At 37.1% G+C, this 18956-nt stretch overlaps 3 protein-coding genes across 5 annotated transcripts in view; 2 read left to right on the top strand and 1 right to left on the bottom strand.

The window, feature by feature from the left end:
• LOC139935937 (minichromosome maintenance domain-containing protein 2-like) overlaps nucleotides 1-18956 on the bottom strand; it is a 132991-nt gene that overhangs the window by 82360 nt on the left and 31675 nt on the right. The window lies entirely within an intron of this gene.
• On the top strand, nucleotides 422-2936 carry LOC139936330 (beta-microseminoprotein-like). The gene is made up of 3 exons (XM_071931126.1): nucleotides 422-561; nucleotides 1123-1213; nucleotides 2136-2936. The coding sequence occupies exons 1-3, from the start codon at nucleotides 480-482 to the stop codon at nucleotides 2260-2262; spliced, it is 300 nt and encodes a 99-aa protein (XP_071787227.1). The 5' UTR covers nucleotides 422-479; the 3' UTR covers nucleotides 2263-2936.
• On the top strand, nucleotides 5016-6760 carry LOC139936494 (thyrotropin-releasing hormone receptor-like). Its single transcript, XM_071931325.1, has one exon. It carries the CDS (start codon nucleotides 5439-5441, stop codon nucleotides 6636-6638), a length of 1200 nt encoding a protein of 399 aa, XP_071787426.1. The 5' UTR covers nucleotides 5016-5438; the 3' UTR covers nucleotides 6639-6760.

Raw genomic sequence — 18956 nt, 5'->3', positions numbered from 1 at the left:
TAATTAATTGTTATATTAAAAAGGGCGAAAAGAAGAAGAGAAAAGTTCTAAAGTCTTAGAGTTGTATTTTTCCTAATTGAAATAAGTCAACGAATTTGTCACAATTTGTCAAAATTTTAAATATAGCAAGAGCCGACATTATCGTTCGTCAGAATAAGAGAATATGGCGTTGTAACGAAGGTAATTATTGTAAAATCGAACTCCCCTTTTAATGATGATGGTAAGATTGTAATATAGACCGAAATTTTGATACACATCGACATCTGTTTGGCTGGATCATTTGATACACATGTGTCATTAATTGGTCACGCTTAGTTCCTTTACAAAATCTTAATTGCAATCTCTCTCCACGTGAACGGGTTCGATTTACAATTGATCTTCTATATAAAGTCCTTGCGAGCTCAGAGAAATATCATTCTCACGGCAGGAAAAGTTAGCGCACTTCACTTTCAAAAAGAATTCTTCACTCGTTCCGAAAAATGGCCAAGCTATTCCTCCTTGTTGCCCTTGTTGGCTTTTTGGCGCTGGTCGCAGATACTGAAGCATCGTGTCAAAATGAGGGTAAGTCATCAAAGCACAATGTCAGTATTTGAAACGTCGCATTTAATTACAAGCAATATTATAAAGACAAAATGGACACCTTCGGTAATTGTCAAATACCAGTCTTTTCACTTAGTGTATCTCAACATTGCATACAATAACTATTCTGCGAAAATTTGAACTCAATCGGTCGTCGAAGTTGCGAGATAATAATGGAAGACACAAACAAAAACATTGTCACACAAACTTGTGTGCTTTCAGATGATTTATTTCGAGACCTCAAAATCAAATTCTGAGGTCTCGAAATCAAATTATGTTAGTAGAAAATAACTTCTTTCTCGAAAACTACGTTACTTCAGAGGGAGCCGTTCTCACTATGTTTAAAATATCAACAGCTCTCCATTGATCGTTAACAAGAAAGTTTGTATGCTAAGAGTGATTACCGAAGTGTCCATCAGTGCATATCACGATTCATTAACGAAGGTCACACGATTAAGAGTTTGAATAGTTAATAGCTCATCGTGTGTGTTAAAATGCAGAGTTCGTCTTGTTGATAAAATATTTATTGTTCTAATTTCAAAGTTACAACCTGTGAGGCAGGCACGCAGTTCACGGAAGGTTGCAACAGCTGTTCTTGTTCTGCTGATGGACAAGTGAAGTCTTGCTGCACCAGGTAAGTGTTTTTGGATTTCCCTTTTTTCAATGTACCTTTTTAAATTTCGTCTTCAAAACCGACACAACTGCCGGTATGGCAGGGAATTCTGTCCGCCGGAGATTTGGTTCCCCATACGGCAAATTAACATTGGCTGAAGGAGGATGATTCACGAGAGGGCGCGTAAGAAGAAGTTTGTACAGTTTGCCATATAGGAGACCGAATCTCCGGAAGAACAGAATCTCCTGCCGCACCGAAAATCATGGCATAGCACATAGACCTTTCTTTTGTTGATAAACAAACCGCCTTGGTTGGCATGGTCGGCCGAATGTTAGTAAAACACTAAATCTTAAAAACAGATGTTTTAACCAAATTCAGCATTTTCTGCAAACTTTCAATTAAATAAAATATCTCTCATAATTATTTGTTTTGTTTTTAACAAAATCAACAAACTTGGTTACATTGTTGTTACAAAAAATAGCGATCTTTTCTTAATTTGCACTTACGGCTTTCCATAGTTTTCCAATCTGGGTTGGCAAAAACTCGGGCTGTGACGTTGCAAAAGAAAGGTCTTTAATGCTTAAATATTTTGTTGATATATGGAATGTTTTCCGACTCGAGTTTCTCTTGTACCTTTATCATCATAATTCAAGATTTTAAGTTCTCGTCAGTTTCTTTGTTGGTCCATTTTGCTTCAGTGGTTGTAGTGTTTTAAACATGTTTTAAACACACTCCCGGAAATCATCTTAGTTTGGGCCAAACGGTTTTTAATAACAATTAAACGTGTGACGTTTGTTAGATCTCGCGGCAACAACACAACGACCGGTGACACAAATGTTGCGTTTTTCAATACAAATAAGCCGATAAGCCACCCACTAAGAATACATTGGTCCAGTCTGTAACTGAAAATATTAAAAGTAAAATTGTGTTATGTCCTTTTTAGTTACATAACTCCACTTACTTGGACAGAGGGATGCGAAAGCAACTTCAATGCAGATGACTGTGTGTATAATGTCACCCCCAAAGACGGCAGTAACGCTGTGTGTGAGATACTTTCAGCAGTTGGTTAGAATGGAATGCACCGATAACTCGTCTCGATTCTTCCTCCAAACAATAATTAATTCTTAAAATTGATTTCCATTTGACCTTTTTGTATCTGATGATAAAAGTTATAAATGTCATTATTGTTTACTTGCTGGACAAAACGCTAAAAATGGAGCGTCAATAACACTATACCACATGACTTTATTGGAGCTAACCGTATTTTGGGGGGGATTATGTGATTGTTTTAACTTTGCAAGGCACAAACTGGTTTGAATTTTAAGTATTCTTAAAGAGCAAATAGCTATAAGTGTTATATTTGAACAACATAAACCTTACGGAATTGTCACATTTAAAAGACTAAGTGATTTTAACTCACATGTAAGGCTTATGCGTGACGTGTTTCAAAAGCATAAGAGTAGGGCGTTTCTTTTGAAAGCTCATCAAAACGAATTTAAAGGCGTGCCAGTGACAATACTAAAATGAAAGCGGCATTTGGTGTTTCTTTTTAAAAGAATTTCGATTTATACTTTATTGGTCTTCTGAACTACTATACTTTTAGTTCCGCAAAAAAGCATAACATTTCGCCAATACAGCAAACTTGCTAATTATTTTCGCAAACTCTAACAGTTCTGTTGATGTTATAATATACCCTTGAATTAAATGCATGAATGAAGTCGCAAATAAAGATACAGTTAACTACTCGCAAAACAATCTCTTGTCACTCTGTATTGCTTTTCTCCGTGTGTTTCTAAGTATGACTTATCATGCAACCCGTAAGGAACAACTATGTTGATGATGGGGACCCGACACGGTGTATCTGCAAGATATTTGATGATGACTGAGAACTATAAGCAGGAGTACATAATATTCTTGGTGCAAAACGTTTTTGATGAGTTATTTTATGTGCGGTGATAATTTTTTTAGTGGTGATCTGAAAATTTTCAAAACAGCGCCCGCTATCGTGTGCGCGGTTCGGAGCGGGGAATCGCAACAGTGGAGAGACAATGAAAAAAACGTCTTGCAACAAGACTGCAGCACATTGAGCTCTTCCAAAAGTCATGAAATTTCCTATTGGTGACTCTTAATAAAAAATACTGCTTGGTTCAATGACTGCTTTCGCCAAATTCTTCTTAAGGTAAATTGCCCTTAAACAGGCAAAAAAGACTACCCGATAAACTTTTTTCCTTCGACCATAAAATAACTATTCCATCATAAAAATAACAATCATTTGACACACAATGAATATACTCTATCTATTCTGAGGGAGTGTTGGCTCTGAAAAGAGCTGGTTTGGTCTCGACGTCTCGCAGAGTATACTCTGCTCGTTCATGTCTACCATTTTTTGTCAATATTATGTTCAGTTTGTTCTTATTATTGCACACCATGCAAAGCTTTAAATATCACTAGCATTACTATGATATGCGGGGAAAAAAACTCGCACTACAGAATATGCCACACTCTAACTGTAAGCCAAAACGAGTAAATGGCGCCCTCATCGAAATGTAGAAACTGAATATTACGCCTCATCTTATTTGACGTCTGAAGTTACCTCAAACAAACTGCTCACACAAAGTTAGGATTTTTTTTAAATCAAGTATATCTTTATTATGTGTTACTCTCATTGTATTTGTTTTTCTATCAGTGCAAAGCTAACGTGTTCTTCTTTAAAATGATACCACATTTGCTATGATGACATGTTGCGGATTTTGGCTACATGAATGACAATTATGCAAAGTCACAAATCAATGTGCAAAAATTAGCCATGTTGTGTTACTGTGTGAACAAACAAGTTGACACTGTAATTCAAACAAGCAAGACAACTTACTGATGTTAATCCACTTTATTGAGACAAGAATTTCTTTTAATATCCAAAGAAGGCGTTTTTCAAGAAATAAGGGCTATTTGGTGCGAATCTTTGTGTAAACCATCCAAGGTTCTGAAGCTTGACCGGTTTGACTATTGATCATTTGACTGTTTAGCACAGCACTATAAGTTTTGGCACATTTGATTTGTGACTTTGCCTCATTGTGATTCATGTAGCCAAACTCAGCAACATCTAATCATTGTAATTGTGGTATCATTTTAAAGAGGAACACTTCAGCTTTGCATTGATAATATACAAAAAGAGTAATAAATATTAAGGATAAACTTGATTCAAAAAAGTTTCCTAACTTTTTTGTGAGCAGTTTACATATCGATAAATTGCCCAATCCCGCACTACGTGTCACAAATCATGGGGTTGAAGTAGTTGTCCAAATCGACATTACTTACAAAAACATTTAGACGCAAAAAAAAAAAAAATGTGAAGACATTCATCAATTTTGCAGACGACCATTTCAACAACAACAAGGACACTTGATATGGTGGTTTCTGTACGAGCTGGAGGCGTCATAAATATGAATATACTTTATCCAGACTAATTAAGTCCCATACTACCTGATTAGTAAATCCAGAGACTTCCGAGTATCACGAGTAGCATCGATACAAATCAATTTAATAAATAAAAAAATATTAACACGATGCATGTTTTTCCTTATTGGATTTCATAAAATAATTTCGTGACTTCACAAAGCCATTAAGTTTATCCACTGTTATAATATTAATTGCATTTTAATGCACTATTTTAATTTGATGCAAGTCTCCGCATCACCGGCAACGTCGTACAAACTGATTACAATTGTGCGCACGCGTATTCCTTGACGAGCTATCCGATGCTCCATTAGTCGTCTGTTTGTCATTTCGGTTCAGTCGGATTCTGGACGAAGAAACGATCGGTGGACCGTCTGACGAAACAGGTTTGTGGTTGAGTGAGACAGAGTGAATACGGCAAGTAATTTTTTACAACGGTTTATGGGTGGCGTCACTCAGAACTGATTTGACGATTGGGGATCAGCTTTCCTGAACTAGCCACTAAGCCAGATGACCTTTGGAGGCTTGGTTATGTACCTTACAGAAATACAACTTGTCGTTATCAAAGTGTTATATCAACTACAACATTATATCAATTGAAAAATGTTTATTTATTCAGTGTGTGGAGAAACATTATGTTGCTATCGTTGAAGAATTCGATTTTTTTTATACGCCAACTAAGACAGTTGATTTGAACCGATCTCAAGAAAACAGTTGGAGTTGTAGCCGAGGTAAAAATATACAGAAGTGTGGTACGACTGAAACTTGTGCTAACCATCACTCGCTAGTCGCTATGTCTTCATTACAGGAGAACGTGTTTTCAAATGCTACCTATCACCAAGACTGGTTCTGGACTGAGCCATCAGAGTATTCCGACGTAGGTTGTTTAATGTCTTCCAATTTCACTTCACTGGAGGACATCGTGGAAAACTCATACAGTGATGGCCAGGTGGCTTTCGTGACAGTGATCCTCCCTATCGTCATGGCCCTTGGAGTGCTGAACAACTCTGCTTTCATTTACGTTGTGGCACGAGTACCTCGAATGAGGACCGTTACTAATTGTTATCTCGTTGGGCTCGCTATTGCTGATATACTGTTCCTGGTTTTCGCGATAGGGAGCAAAGTATGGTGCTACATTTACTCGCCAATCTACACTGATGACACCCCTCTCGGACTGTCAGGGTGCCTCCTCACCCAGTTCATCATTAACATGTCATACTTTGCAACATTGTGTTTCATCACGTTGGTGTCGTGGGAGCGTTATAATGGCGTCTGCAGGCCACACCGTAAAAGGGATACAAAACTTACAGTCTTCACACTCGTTGTTATTTCAACTCTGGTATCCAGTCTTATTTCTGCATCCCTATTGATGAGTTTTTCCAAAGTCTATATCGAATGCATAATTTGGCCGGACAGGTACCCCTACAACGAGTGGCCCAGGGTAAGATATCTTTTCTACCCTATGTACGAATGGTCCGAAAGGTACTCATACGGTGTACAGACGATTCCATTTTTCTGTTCCCTCGTAACAAATGCAATATTTTACCATCAAATAATAAGAGGTCTTGACAAGTCCATGAACCGCAGTCATCATTCAAATCATCGCATTCACACAAGAGACTCCTCCACACGTAACCAAATAGCCCGGATGTTGGTTATTAATGGGGTTGCTTTATTTGCACTTTTGGCGCCTTTCGAGATCATGTCCTTATTTCATCTTGTCGGAATGCTCCGGGGTGACCAGTTCTTGTTACCCCAAGAGGTGAGAATATATCTGGTTGCTGTGGCCAGAGTAACTTCCTATTTCAATGCGATCGTTAACCCCGTGATATATACTGCGTTGAGTAGCACGTACAGAGAGTCTTTCAGAATTTCATTTTTACCGGCACAATGCCGGCCTAGCCAAAGACAAAGGATAGAGAATTCAGTTCGTGGAAGTACAGTAACTGTTCAATGTGGTATATCATCAAGGACCCAAGAATCTAGAATGTAGCACTTTGCGAAACACTTTATCTTCTTAAGCACGAAAGTTTAAAATATGTGTGGTGGCTGAAAAAGTGTGACACACAGATCGTACACACTTTAACTGGAATTGAATAAAATATACAACATACGTGATGCATGTCACCAAATTTAAAGGAACACGTTGCCTTGGATCGATCGAGTTGGTCTTCGAAAAGCGTTTGTAACCGTTTGTTATAAATGCATATGAGTAGAAAGATATTGTTAAAGTAGAATACAATGATCCACACAAACATTCCTCGAAATTGCACGGTTTTCCTTTTACTTCGTCGACTAACACGGTCGGCCATTTGTGGGAGTCAACTTTTTGATTCCCATAAATGGCCGACCGTGTTACTTCGCAAAGAAAAGGAAAACCACGCAATTTCGCGGCAAATTTGTGTTGATCATTGTGTTCTACTTTTAAAACATCTTTCCAACCATATGCATTTTATAACAAATGGTTACAAACGCTTTTTTTTAGACCAACTCGTCCGATCCAAGGCAACGTGTTCCTTTAAGCCTCATCCCCATATCAGTAAAGAATTTAAGAAAAAAGGAAGATATTTAATGTTAGCAATTATTTAATTCGTGGTACACCCGATGATATGTTGCAGAGTAAGACAATTGAATTATGTTTATAGAGTGAGCTGGAAAGGGCTGGGTGGCGGCATTCCATCCACTTAGAAAGATGACTCGACAGGACGACTATAATACACGACAACAAACCACTACCAATCATATTTGATTAATGCGCACTATATGACATGATCTAATTACATCTGAACGATTGAATACATGACGTCTGACATTCGCGAGACAATCCCATCTCTTTAAATAGACTTACTGATGAATTGACGGCCAGAGAGACGCTGACTTACCATGGGACGGTGCCTCTTATGGGGGTTTGAATGTTATTTATCTTCGGTGGTAAGTGGATCTTAGGGCAAGAATTCAGGATTAAGTGAAGCTTTTAAGGCTAATTCAATTCTGGCCCTTGCACAATACAAATCAAACTCATAAGTTTAATAAGTAACAAGTCGGTGAACGGGAACCCTTTACATGCATGCCATATTAAACAGACTTCGTATTTTGGGAATCAACATGTCATGGTATCAATATGCTAATTATTCCAATAGTATTTGTTTAAATCATGTGTAGGAAGACTAACAAACCCGAGACCTTGCTTTTAAACGGACCTTTTTGTGACAAACCGATTAATGTTTCACAAACTGTAGTGTTTTGAGGTGTTTTTGTTTTGTGTTTGACCCTTGTTTTTTCCCTATTTATTTGTTTATTGAGTGTTGGGTTAATTTGTTTGTTTGTTTGTTTGATTTTCGTTTGTTTGTTTGTTTGTTTTTTGTTTTTTTTCTTTTATTCTGTAACTTACAAAGTTTGCCGTGGTAATCACAAAGGCTTCGTACATAGAAAGTGATTACAAATGACAAATGCGATTTTAAAATTAGTTTTAAATAAGGTGTGTCAACGGAGAGCCGGTTTTTTTCTTTGAATGCACTGGACACATTTGGTATGACAAAGACCAGTATTATCACTCGGTGTATTCCATCAACATACATAAAATAACAAATCTGTGAGAATGTTGATTCAATTGGTCATAGAAGTTATGACCAATGGAATAGTGAAAGAAAAAACACCCTTGTTGTGCAAATGTTTGTGCCTTCAGATGCCTAAAAAGGCTTCAGACCTGAAGTCTTTTAATATTTGAGTAAGAAACCACCTCTTTCTAAAAAAAAAAAAAAGTTTCTCACAACCAACAACTCTTCATTGCTTGTACCAATTATTTTGAGTAATTACCAACAGTGTCCAGTGCCTTTGAAGGTCTGTTTTAGGGTCAAATTTAAAAAACTAATATTTGAGTTTCAAATATGAATTGCAAGAGTGAAAAAAAGGTGATAGTTAGCAATGAATTAAAGTAAACGACGCGCCAGCTTTATAGTTAACAATACTATTATTATTTTTGTACAGATTTGAATTATTGTGGTTTTCACATTACTGTATATTGATTGTAGAATACGTGTATCAATATAAATAAAACATTATATACGGGAAAGATTATGCTATACGTTTAATGATATACAATAAAGGAATTTCCTAATTAAAACAACGCGTGTCCGTTGTTACAAAAGGAGCACTGAAGCGACTTTTGCATTTAGATGCACCAACTTAGTCTATAGTCAAGTTAGATATTGCGGGTTAGAAAATATACTCATACATCAATTTAACATAGCACAAACTACAACAAGGGACCAGTTTTTTTTTCAAATAAAATGTATCTCTGTATATGTGTGTAACAACAATTCATAATCTGTAGTTGTGGGTTTTGTTCTGCTTGTAAACGAATAAAGTAAAAAATCATGTTAATTGTATTAAGGTTTCAATTATTGAGTATACGCATCTTATCATCTCGTTCGACCATGTTTATCACCAATACAATATTTACAAATATGTTTCATATAAGGTATAACTGATGTCAGCCGTTTGATTAACCAACGAACTGCTCCCTTTTAGGAACCTGATAATATTACATACACTCGTTCCACTCAAAGCAGATTAGTTACCTTTTGGAATCCCAATAATCAAGATCCATTAAACGTCAGAAGAAATTTGCTCCCAAGAAACCACAATTACATGTCGTCTTTCATACACAGATTGATCCCACTTTTGGTTAAGGCTTTCCAATCCATTTGTTCGAACATTACAATCGATGGGAATGTGATTCATATTAATTTGTATGATTTTCTTCAGATCAGCTCTCAATTTTAAAAGACATTTCATGTGAGTACAACAAATGAAGTAACACATCAATGACAATGTCAAGTATTGTCAATATTTTTACTCCCGGATCCATGTCATATTAAGAGCAACAAGCCTTATTCAAGTTTCAACCTACCCGCAGCATTACAAATATAGATTTCGTTCCGTCTTTCGTCTAAGGTCGAACAAACACAAATTAAAATCACAATTATATTCGATTTGTTTAAGCGTATAGTGCTGACTGCTAATACTAGGTATAATAATTAACCTTTAATCAAAATTGTGTAATTACATCCCTAAATGATTGGAAAACGCGGGACAATGTCTTGAATCCATCAAAAAAGCAATTTCTCAATTCCGCCAGGTATTTCCCACAAGGTTTATAATCGATACGCATCATTACGTTTGACGAATAGCCTCCTTTTCAGTATTGCTTTCATGCGGAAGCGGTATGCTGATCACAAGGCATATTGCCAGTGGCTGTCATTTAGTTCGATGTATTTGAAACTCTAAGTTATGTATATATCATTTAGAAATTAGCTACCACTTCCCGCCATTTATATTTGTTTTTAATCCCACAGCCTTAAAGACTTTGGAAAAAGGGGTAAAGAAGAAGAGCACGTGTCTCTGGGTAATACGCTGCGGTAGATTGCATGTGCAACAGGTGTCACGACATGTATCGTTTCGTATGTTCAACTCATCTTACCATTAAAAATACCCATGGATTTGGTTTACATTCTTAAGAAACACCAATGGAGTTCCGTTGCCATGGCATCAATTTGGCAAAAGCCGTATTAAAGATACTGAACACCATCGGTAATTGGCAAAGGCCAGTCTTCTCACATGGTGTATCTCAACATATGCATCATAAAATAACAAACCTGTGAAATTTTAGCTTGATTGGCCGTCGTAGTTCCGAGATTATTATGTAAGAAAAAAAAAACCGCCCTTGTCACACGAAGTTGTGTGCTTTCAGATGAATGATTTCGAGACCTAAAACTCTGAACTTGAGGTCTCGAAATCAAATTCGTGGAAAATTACTTCTTTCTCGAAAACTATGTCACTTCAGAGGGAGCCGTTTCTCACAATGTTTTATACTAACAACCTCTCCCCATTACTTGTTACCAAGTGAGGTTTTATGCTGATAATTATTTTGGGTAATTACCAATAGTGTTCACTGCCTTTAATCAGTTCAAACATGACAATGGTTTAATATGGGAATTGAATATGAAACAAGGGATTGGCATTTCCCGTCTGAGGCACCAAAATGTTGAAACAAAATATTTCATCATAACACCAACTCCTAGCTAATTTTCTGGGAAAACATTACTTGAAAAAGATAGCTGCATCCTTTATTCATAAAAACAAATCGCCAGACAGCCTATACTGCGTCTTGTTTCGAGTATCTAGTTTAATATTTAATAAATGTATGTATTCAGCTAAATTTTACATACACTAACTTTCTTAAAAAATAGTCTTTCTTAAAGGGACACACCGGCCGAATTGGGCTTTTGGGGCTACAAAATAGACTAAGATATGACTCCAACGGTCTTCCAGGAATGAAGAAAAACAGTCCTTAAAAAAAATCATCAAATTTAGCCGTTTTTGAGCATTTTAAGACAAAAACGCAGGTCGCGTGATTGTTCTAACCAAAAAGTGGTACAAACAATCACGTGACCTTCCGGGCTAGTTTTACTTTCAGCCGTCTAAAAGTAACTTACTTAACCAAATTTAAATCTTTTTTTTACAAAATTATTTACAAATAATTGACGAAAAAGATCATGTATTCAAATTATCGCTACAAAATGTAAATAATGGTGAAAAATCTAACGTGAGATTCACATTCAAAGAGTCCGTGTAACGGAAGCTTGTTATATGGCCGCTTTTTTTGTTTTTTAAAATCATTTTTCGCTAAATACGTGACATTTTGATGATTTTTTTTACAACAACCATCTATAAAAACATTATTTATGATTATACACCCCTAAATTGCGTAAACGGTGAGCCGGTGTGCCCTTTAAATATAAAATATGTCTTTCAATTAAATATAAACAAAAACAGGATGGACCAGCCTCGTATCGTCAGATCAGATACAACCAAAAATGAGCAAGTATGCTAGAGGCATAAATCTCAGAGCATATACAAACATTACCAACTAGAACACGACTAGTAACGCAGTAACTTGAAGATCACGACCGGCATTATGACTTGCATGTGTTTCCTGTCGAACATCCCGCAATGCTCGAGGATGTCGATGAATGTATTATCGATACGGTATCAAAAATCCTTGAAGTGCTTGGCACGTAACCTAATTTCATGTAAAGCAGTCATTATTCCACCGACTACGAAAACGCTTCACTCGTGAGCTGGTATTTGAGAATAGACACTGTGATATCAAACTTGTCAGGCGCCATGTCAACATTTGTTACTAGTTGAAAGAAGTCGAGGTGACAATACTATCTGCCTTTGACATTTTAAGACGCAGACGGAAACATGATGTACTTCTTCGAAAAGTACATGTTTTCTGATTTGATGGAAGACATTTTCTATGTACGAATTTCGACGCACAAGATTCTAATGAGAATGCTTTCGAATATTCAATTTTTTTTATACATGAACCACCACACATATATGATTTTTTTTTTTAGAGGTGATGACAAAAATAAGGACAAAACCTCTTCTTTAAGGGAGACACGCGCCGATCGATCGCATATTGGTTCTACCACAGTAGATTGCCGCATGATAGCGAAGGCCTGTCAATAGACTGTGCAAGTCTCGCGCGCGCCGGAGCGAGAAAACACGACAACTGAATAACTTATTTTTTTTATGAATCAAATCTTCGCTTAAATCTTTTTATGAATGCCGAATCTGAACAACAAAAATACCCATTAGAGCTTGTTTAAATTAGTTTTAGCTTTTTAAACAAATACACAATTATCGGTTAAAGTCTATGTATAGACAAAAGTAAAACTCTGGGACAAGGATGTTTGTTTGATCTTAAAGTTTTGAAACCCCTTTTGTAAATCTACGCCCAAATGTGAAACTACGGAAAGCTGGTTTATACGCGGACGCACGATGGTCCGCAAGGGCGTTAGATAAACGCGTGACGCAGTTTAAAGAGGAAGCCGACGCCTACGCGACCAATGAAAAGGCTTTCTACCCCGCGCAACCAAAACAAGCGTCTGCGTAAGTTTCGTGATCGGAGATGGGCACAAATTCTTAATTTTTTACTAATAACCTGACCTGAGGTCAAGTTTTAATATCGGTTTTTCTTCGTTATTATGTTGACTTTATTTTTACTTATTTTTACATATGTTGTTAATTAGTATTACATTTTTAACAACATATGTCATTTTTATGGTTATAAACTATATTAAACTAAAGTAATGGACGAAACAAAATCTCCCCAACGTAAAACTCTATAAGGTTGGGACCACAATGGTCCCGGAAGTTCAAATCTGCGCGAGACTTGCACAGTCTATTTGTGCCCATCTCCGATCACGAAACTTACGCAGACGCTTGTTTTGGCCGCGCGGGGTGGAAAGCCTTTTCATTGGTCGCTTAGGCGTCGGCTTCCTCTTTAAAATGTGTCACGCGTTTATCTAACGCCCTTGCGGACCACCGTGCGTCCGCGTATGAACCAGCTTTCAGTAGTTTCACATTCGGGCGTAGATTTACAAAAGGGGTTTCAAAACATTTAAGATCAAACAAACATCCTTGTCCCAGAGTTTTACTTTTGTCTATATATAGACTTTAACCGATAATGTGTATTAGTTTAAAAAGCTAAAACTAATTTAAACAAGCTCGTATGGGTATTTTTGTTGTTCAGATTCGGCATTAGGAAAAAATTAAAGCAAAGATTTGATTCATAAAAAAATTAAGTTCTTCAGTTGTCGTGTTTTCTCGCTCCGGTGCGCGCGAGACTTGCACAGTCTATAGGATATTTCGCATCGCAGTGCTTAGTGCTTTTAGAGTGATAATGCATAAGTAAATCTGATTAAATTACATATTTTGATTTCGACAGTGTGTAATAAACCGATGAGGTAAACCAATACAATAATTACTAATATGAAACAAATATTAATAAGATAGCAAGGCAATGTTCTAAAATATTAAACTATCTTTACAGTCGGCAGATCTACTTAAATCATTCAGCTCCCCATTGAAGACTTTAAATACAGGGGCCAATCCCCTCAAAATATACACGTCTTAGTGTAGGTCAAAGAAGTGACTTTCGTTCTACAATATAATCAGAATCCTAAGTCTCCGATTTACACATAACGGCGGGCTTGCAGAGACATATAGCTCCTATATTTTAACAAAACAGAGATTCACATTGGATATTAAGCTATATCGACGGTACCCTCAAAAGGATCAGTTATATAACACTCGTCTTTGATATGTGATACACTCCAATACATGGTATAATTTTTGCATTATACCTCACAATTTATGGCTGATGCTAATTGCTACAGCGCGTCGTCGATGGAAAACGACTCGGCTAACCAAATTTGATACAGATTTAACCATCAGGCCAAGGACAGTCCCGGGGGATGGTTCTTCCCAAATAAAGAACAAGCTTTTCAGAGACACAGGGAGTGACACGTTTACAGATGTGTCGGCTCAGTGCTCAATAATGTGAATACGCAATTCCCAAAAATCTGTTCAGATGAACTTTACACGGCTCCCTGGTCAGAAATGAACCCGATTCCCGATCCGAAGGGCGACTGATTGACCCAGGATAAGCTGGCTCGGAATGTGATTTAAAAATGGGATTTCAACTCGAATAATATTCCTTCTTCTGTTAAAAATTCCTCCTCAAATGACATTTTTAAAATGTGAATTTAAAAAACTGTTGTACTTTTTATTCATCTTGTCCTTTCCATTAATTTGCTGTTTTTGTTCTGTATTTTTTTTTTTTTTTACATGTAGATTTACAGCTTCACATTGTAAAACAGCTTCGGCTGATATTTTTATCCTGATCAAAAATGTTGATTAAATAAATAATAAGCCCCCTAAGTAAGTAAATGTCCGGGAAATTGTGTACAATGGGTTAGACTACCCAGGAATGGCTCAGGCATGACGGGTCCCAGATCCGGGTCGAGTCTGACCCTATGGAGGTAAACAAAACACGACTCTCTATAATCAAGTTAGGAATTGGAATACAAAGTACAAATTGTGCTTTGATATGCACTATACGTTATGTGTATCTACACAAAAAACATTCTTCAGACTCTCAGGTGAATGATTACACTCACAATATATCAGCGCCCCCAATGCAATCAGGCAAATCAAATTTGATATAGATTGAGCGGTGTATCAGGAAACGGCTGTCTGAAAACGAAATATCAACGACGTAACGCCTGACTGTCCGAAATTACATCTGAACAAATCTAATACCCCTTGAACGACCACCCCAGCGTCGATAATTGTTATCTTAATCAGGACAGTCATCGGCTTACCCCAATAGCCTCAAGCGGATAGCTAAAAAGAAATTTCCACGTTCATGACTACACATTGCTGTGATTAACTAATTTCCCCAGGTCACTGGCATTACCGAGGTTAAGAAGTGCCCCTATCCCTGTCTTTTAGCTCTTCGGGGAAGTTCCATTGGATATATCCCCAGAATACCCTCACCAAACCCGTTTAAGCTACTGCATGTATGTGCATTCTAAATCAAGGATTAGGGAAACAGATTTGAAATAATAATTAATTGATATATATAGTGGCCTCTAACCAACGTTTAAAGGAACTGGACTCTATTGGTAATTACTAAAAATATCAAAAGCATAAAAACTCACTTGGCAACGAACAATTAGAGAGCTGTTGATATAGTGATACGAATTGTGAGAAACGGCTCCCTCTGAAGTAACGTGGTTTTTGAGAAAGAGGTAACTTCTCTCAAAGTGTTAAAATAATTTAGGCCTGAAGCCTTTAGTATAGGCATCTGAAAGCACCAACATTTTGTGCACCAAGCTGTTTTTCCTTTTTCACTATTCTCTTGTTCGATGACAAACTGAGTCAATTTTCATGGTACAGTTTTTCTATTTTGTATGCATTTGTAGAGATACAAGTTAAAATAATGACCTTTGATAATTATACCAAAGGTGTCCAGTGCCTTCAAAATAATGTTTACGACCCGAGAAGACAAAAACAGGAGAGATGACTATCGGAAGAGGATCATCGAACAGTCAGCTAAGTCGTCATCGCACTCTTGTTGCCAACGATATAAAGGGAAGCACAGATGAGGACACTGCAAACATTTGCTGCCCCTTTATGTCGCGCTCGCTTTGATGAGAGATATTAACGTTTGGTTTCAATCGATAGCTAATGGAGGCAACGCACTCAAAATATGACGTCTTGACAGTTGATGGTTTATGGCAGATACGGTAAGGCTGTGTTTTAAATCTTACTCCATGAAACGTGCGGCTTGATTTTCTTTTAATTTCACATGTTTTACTTTTCTCACCAATGGAACACTGGACTATAATGCATGTACATATTTTATCTAAAGTTTACAGCAGCACACTTTTTATGTGCAGGTTTTTATTCAATGCATTGGAGGGACTTTCTGACTTTGTTAAAATTAAACGGCAAACAGATATGACTTTGATTTTCCTTTTCAACTTCACCGGTTCACCCGTTCTCAAAGTACAGTACATGGGAGTTTGGATGATGTGAAGTTTGAACCAAGAGAGTGTGTAATTGGCTTGCCAACACACTTGCTTTGATAGTCAATAAAGCAGTCTGATTACGCTTAAAAAAAAAACACATACAAAAGAAAGGGGAACACAGATCAGGATGAAGTTCAAAATCCACACCACTTTCAGAGATGTTTACGGGGTGTTCCCTTACCAAGGGTTGAAATTGCTGTTGCTCTGTCCCTTACAGCATATTACTGATTCCTGAGAAGATATTGAAGTTTACAGGCAGTGTGCACTCTACATATATAGAAAGTGTGCCTCTTGTAAAAATAAAGTAGTACCGGTATAGAATAACATCATGCGAACGCACACCAAGACGGTGGCCGAACTTTTTAAATTACTTTCGGGTACTGGCAAGGTTGTGTTAAAAAAAAGAAATCACGCGTTCAGGAGATGAGGACAAGGATGACGCGGCGGTAAAACATGTTCAGTAAATTTGATCCCTCGGCTGAATTAATTTGTTTTTCTTGATCAAGTGGAAGGGGCCACGATGTACTTCAAAAATCGGGGAAAAGGACGTGCACAGGCTAGTTTCGTACGTTCAGCAAAAGGGTTAGCATAATATCGAAGTGAAAGGAAGAATCAAGTGACTTCATCAGGATTGACGACAATCGCGACAGAGAGTTCACTCAAGACTCAAACTGCCCAACCGAAGGAAGCACTTGGGATCTTCTGTACTCCTTGTTTTGATGGTGATCTGGTTTCTCAAAATTACAATGGTCACGTAATACCGTGTATTTGAGATATCGCCGAAAATCCAGAATGAATGGTCCGCACTCAGGAAGACTAATCCCCAATGGCAAATCACAACTTGAGAAGCGTTACGCGGTGCTGTAGAGATTCAAATTTTGGGGCATGATGAAAACAGATCTTACATTAACACATTTATTCAAGTAAAATGTTTCTAAAAATGCCTGATACCCTAATGAGATTTATTTTAGGGGCGAATATTTGTATAACCAAAGAGGGCGCCTTTAACATGAAACCTATAGTCACAGCGCAAAATAATGTGTTTGTTTTTACAAAGACCCTTTTTATAAAATGGCAGCCTTTGAGGGTGAAATTTTTCTGAAGTTACAACCCAAAGGCAAACCGTTCGAGACACTGATCAATTTGAGTGACAATGGCCGTTGGAGAATCAATAAAATTGTTGAAAATGCTTGGATTCATTACACGGAAGCACTTTGTATTTTTAGGATTGCAATGATACCTGCTTGAGGAGGTGTGTGTTTATAGGCAACAGGGGAGGGGGCTGGTAGAGCGTATGGAAACTATATGCATAGAAAAACATCCAAAATTGTGTTCGATTACACGGGATGCTTTGTCACTTGAGTTTCGCTATAACTACATTGATATAAGATAAACCATAAAGTAACAGGGAAGGGTGACAATTGGATAGTGAACTTTATCACCTAACTTTTGCATGAACTGTTGTTGGCCTATAATCAGCCATGCCTTATAAATATTTACATAATAATTATGACATACAATTAACTGGAAACAATTCATTAAGAACTTTCATTAGTTGAGGTGTCAATTTGTTCAGTGCTCCTTAAACTTAAATTCCATTCAAAGATAATTTGATTAAGACGCAATGCATGCAAGACGTTTAGATATTTCCCCTGACAATACCTGTCTGCAATTCCGCTTCACACTGCGAATGTGATAGTTACGCTTGACATAATTTCAACACGATATCCTCATATCTCAACGATAAGGCTAGCGCGACCAATTTCAATCTTACGCCTTGTTGCGCCGACCCAGAGAGCTCAGTGCTTCATGACTGATTACATGGACTTGCATTTGTCAGATTTGTTTACACTTCTCTTGTCACACGAACATAACGAAGGTGTGACATTCATCTAATAAGTCGGTGACGCATAAACAAAGTGGCCCCAACCTTACTTTCTGTACATTCTGACCACATTTTTTGATGAATGCCTATTATATAATAGCCTGACATTTGCATTAATATAAGGATTTTTTTTAAACTCGTTTGAATTGTAAAATAAATGATGCGGTTATATAAAATCCCAACAATGAAATGGAAGTATGATTCAAAGAGGAGTATAAAAGAGTCAACGCACATTTTAGGATCAAGGGTTTGAACACTTTGATTGACTTTTTTTCTCGGCTTAGCAAAACGTTATAAGTACGGTTTTCATACTGACATTTCAGTGGCCAATATTTGTATCTTACCTATTGTATGCCCTATATAGGTCACCTTGAGGACAATTTTAGCCTACTGTTTCTTAAAACAATGTTCGTAAATAAATCACTGTATCACCTAAGACGCTGTTATAACCTTAAATATGTTGGACCTCCTTTTTATGACGCACAGTGAACAACAACATATGTTCAGCCGATCATTCGAGAGGTGGACCGTTTAAATGGACCCATTAGGATGGATACAAATTCAGAACTATTTTGATAACGAAATGCACTCTGAATTTATTGTTACGATAAAAGCAGGCTATTATAGCCTGTCAAAAAATATTTTATGGGTTTGTGATAGTTTACCGAAACTATAATGAGCAAAGTGATTGATTTCAGGATGAGGCCAGCTATAAAAAAAAAAAAAAAAATAGTTATACTAAGAATAGAAGTTATATCTTACATTACGTCTCTGATTGCACTAAAGTTAAGATAAGCTTTAACACCTTGAGATTTATATTATAAAAGCTCGTCAGTAAAATGTTTCATAAGGTTGGCTTCAAAATGCCTGCGTATTCAAGAGTCGAGACTAACGAAGAGTGGTTTAATTGGGACACACCTGCACGTTGAATAACTAGGTCTTATTTGTAGACGGATGTGAGGAAAAACGATGAACA

The sequence above is a fragment of the Asterias amurensis genome, chromosome 4 (assembly GCF_032118995.1).
Source record: "Asterias amurensis chromosome 4, ASM3211899v1".
Classification (NCBI taxonomy): Eukaryota; Metazoa; Echinodermata; class Asteroidea; order Forcipulatida; family Asteriidae; genus Asterias; species Asterias amurensis.
The sequence above is the reverse complement of the archived record's forward strand: the minus strand, read 5'-3'. Positions and strand labels throughout refer to the sequence as shown.